Raw genomic sequence first — 3,596 nt, forward strand, 5'->3', positions numbered from 1 at the left:
ATTTATAAATACGTGTAGATATCTTGATCGTCACAATTTAACCTGAAATTAATGCCCAGAACTACCCGTTTAATATGAAATTGTTACACACCGAGATCGAGAGAAATACTTAATTTTTATGTAAATGTGTAGGTCATATGTCAAATAAAAAGATGGTGTAGACCTATTAATGGACTTTCAAACTTTATTAGGCGTCACTGTTTTTTTCCCGGCAAACCGTCAAACATAAATCTGAAAAGAAGCATTAATTAAAAACGATTATAATTTGGTATTTTCGCAGTTGCCTGCAATGTAAATCCAGAATGTATTTCCCAACCGTATGTCATGCCTAAATTCAGACTTATGACACAGCTGTCCTATAAAATAATAATGACAGTGTCATTTACTACATAAGATAAAACAATAAATTAATTCGATATTATTACTTACAGAACATTGCGCAAGGGTAAAATTATATTAGAGTAAAGTGGGTGAATATGCCGCGCTGGGTAATACGCCGCAGTTTGTTATTTTCCTTCTAAGCTTACATATGGCAACAGTGTTCATGTTAACACATTAGTGTGAGGTACCAACCATTCCAAAATTCATCAGAATTCAAATTAATTAAATCGTCAGTGAAAATCATCAGTGTAAAGGTAAGGACCGTTTAAAATAAATTCTTAAGTCCAGTTATACGTAGTTATAAAATCAGTTCTAAGTGTTTGTAACCCAATTGTAATAAGAGCATGCGAAAATACGATTCCTAACCTAACTCTTTTTGGCGGAACAACCCGTTAAACGTATCTAAAAGCGTTGTTGCGAATTTTCAAAGTAAGAAGGTGAATGTGGGGAAATATGCGTCATCGTTTTTAACTGCGGCACATTACCCCGAGAGGTTGAAAATATTTTTGTTTTATTTCAGTAACAATCAAAATGCCACGAAATTACGTTCGTAAAAATGTGAGGGCGTTATGGTCCGAAGAAGATCTTCGCAATGCTATTGAAGACCTTAGAAATGGTAGAGGGTCAGTTCGCGAGGTTAGTCGTACGTACAATGTTCCTGCCCGTACTTTGATGAGAAGGATGAGCTCTGGAAACCTCAGTAAAGAAAAATTAGGCCGCAAATGTTGTTTGACTTTAGTTCATGAAGCTAGTTTAGTAAAATACATTCAAAACATGGAAAAACATGGCTTTGCCATAACATCGGTTGACGTAAAGAAGCTTGCATTTTCATTTGCAACTAAAAATAATATTCCCCACAATTTTAATATTGATAAAAAACAAGCTGGCCATGACTGGTTTGTTTCATTTATGCAAAGACATCCAGAATTGTCAATTCGAAAAGCGCAAGGAATGTCTATAGCTCGAGCTCAAGGCATGAATAAAGACGAATGCGGACGATACTTTGATCTTTTGGGGAAAATATTAACAGAAAATGATTTAGTAAACACTCCGCGAAAAATATTTAATATTGATGAGTCGGGGCTACAACTAAACAATAACCCGGGGAAAGTTGTTGCCACTAAAGGCGCCAAAACTGTAAACTGTGTCACGAGTGGTGAGAAAGGTGAAACAGTATCAGTTATAGCATGTGTAAATGCAGAAGGTCATTTCCTTCCTCCAGTTTGTATTTTTAAAGGTAAGAAAAAAAAACCAGAATTTGAAGATGGCTTGCCTCCTGGGGGTAAAGTTATCATGAATGAAAAGTCGGCCTATGTAACGACAGACATTTTTAAAACATGGCTTCAAAACCACTTTATTGCAAGAAAGGAGCCAGGTAAAGTACTTCTCATTCTGGATGGCCACTCCTCGCATTGTTCCGATGTAGAGTTGTTAGATTTAGCTTCAAGTAACGATGTTATAATGTTGTGCTTACCAAGCCATACGACCCATTGGTTGCAGCCTCTAGATAGATCCTTTTTTAAGCCTCTAAAGACCTATTGGTCACAAGCATGTAACACCTGGATACATAATCATCCAGGTCGCAAATTAACTAGACTCCAGTTTCCCACACTCTTAAATACCGCATGGGGAAAGGCGGCGACAGTTCAAAACGGAATTTCGGGTTTTAGAACATGTGGTATCTATCCGCTTAATGCTACCATAATTCCAGATCATGCATTTATTCAGCAAAATCCTGATCCAATTCCTAATAACGAAAATTTAGAAGAAAACGTTAATGTTGTCATTCCTAATGATGCCGACAATAATAACATTGCCCCCAATGATGATCCAAACAACGGGGTCAATATTTTGGATGATGTTGCAGTAATCTCCAAGACCAACAATACGTCATTTGAAGCGATTGCACCTATTCCAGTCATACCTGGACCAAGTCGGTGTAACAAAAGAAAACAGCATGCTGAACTACTTACATCTCCAGAAATAATAGCAGAAAAACGAAACAAAAAAGAAACAAAAGACAAAAAGGAAGCTGAAAAACTAAAACGCAAACAAGAAAAGGAAAGAAAAGAAGCCAATAAAAACAAGAAAGGCACACAGAAGACAAAGAAAAAAAGGAATACAAGGATTACTGATGATACCAGTTCATCAGAAAGCGAATTGGAAGTGAATACAGTTGAAAGCGGAGATTCAGAATTGGAGCATGATGAATCAGAATTTTGTGCCCAATGCGGTGGATACTATTTTGATAAAACAGGTCCCAAATGTGATTGGTTACAATGTGTAAAATGCCATAATTGGGTTCACGAGATATGTACTCCTTCAGACAAACATTGCGCAGATTGTGTATAGCTATATAGCCTATTTCGTTTGTATTCACATTTTTGTTTTGTTGTAAAAAATAAACATTTCTTCTAATGTTTTGTTGTCAAAAATAAACATTTTTTCTAATCTCAAAAAATTTTACATTTCTTGCGAGAAAAGCATGTTGCCATATTCCCCAACGCATCATGCCATATTACCCATGGGTCGGGGTAATACGGCCAAAGCGCATCATTCAACATTTATGTTTGTAACCATTATATTAGTGGGAATATGGCAACGAGCGTTTCACGCGACAAACCTACACATTCACGCTCTAAGATGCGACCTTTGCCGTGCGGCTGGATCAGCTGCTTGTGAGAATGTGAGCCATTGAATTATATGTTGCCATATTACCCCACTTTACTCTATAGGTATTTGGCTTCTCACTTATTTGACTTATTCATTTTATTCATAGAACATCATATTTCCAGAATAAATTTAAACGGATGAGTTGCTTTACGCGTTCGAAATGTTTTTTAAAATATTTTCTGAAAGTGACTCGAGTGAATCTAAGTCAATACAGCATTGGGTCTATAAAACATTTTACGATGTTGCTATTTTATTTACTTTTTCTTTTACGACACTTTCCTCGTGTGAGTAAACGCTCTAAGATCTACCCGTTCAAGTTTACACGTGCTATAAAACGTTCCCGCCAAAATCGCTGCGTAAGAAGCGACTAATTTACGGAAGATTATGTGAAAAATCTTGACCTTCCCGTTAATTGCCCGTTTATTGGACGTTATGGTTAGTTAATTTGGAGGTTCTTTATTATGTTTATGTATTTGACACGAACACGTTCTTATCTGACACAATCACACACTTAAAACCGATTATGTTTTCATGGTTCAATC

General features: G+C 36.3%; 1 protein-coding gene across 2 annotated transcripts; it reads left to right on the forward strand.

The window, feature by feature from the left end:
- The first annotated feature begins 470 nt into the window (after positions 1-470).
- LOC116177450 lies at positions 471-3,095 on the forward strand. 2 transcript variants are annotated; one of them, XM_031496433.1, is made up of 2 exons: positions 471-1,618; positions 2,249-3,095. In XM_031496433.1, exons 1-2 carry the CDS (start codon positions 913-915, stop codon positions 2,731-2,733), a joined length of 1,191 nt encoding a protein of 396 aa, XP_031352293.1. In that variant the 5' UTR covers positions 471-912; the 3' UTR covers positions 2,734-3,095. The 2 variants fall into 2 exon arrangements, with proteins under 2 accessions (XP_031352293.1, XP_031352292.1); XM_031496432.1 differs by having other exon boundaries at positions 471-635; positions 902-3,095.
- The last annotated feature ends 501 nt before the right edge of the window (positions 3,096-3,596 follow it).

The sequence above is a fragment of the Photinus pyralis genome, unplaced genomic scaffold (genome assembly GCF_008802855.1).
Source record: "Photinus pyralis isolate 1611_PpyrPB1 unplaced genomic scaffold, Ppyr1.3 Ppyr1.4_LG7, whole genome shotgun sequence".
Taxonomy (NCBI): Eukaryota; Metazoa; Arthropoda; class Insecta; order Coleoptera; family Lampyridae; genus Photinus; species Photinus pyralis.

Coding starts and splice junctions, on each gene's coding strand:
- LOC116177450 (XM_031496432.1), top strand. CDS start 913: ATGCCACGAAATTACGTTCGTAAAAATGTGAGGGCGTTATGGTCCGAA.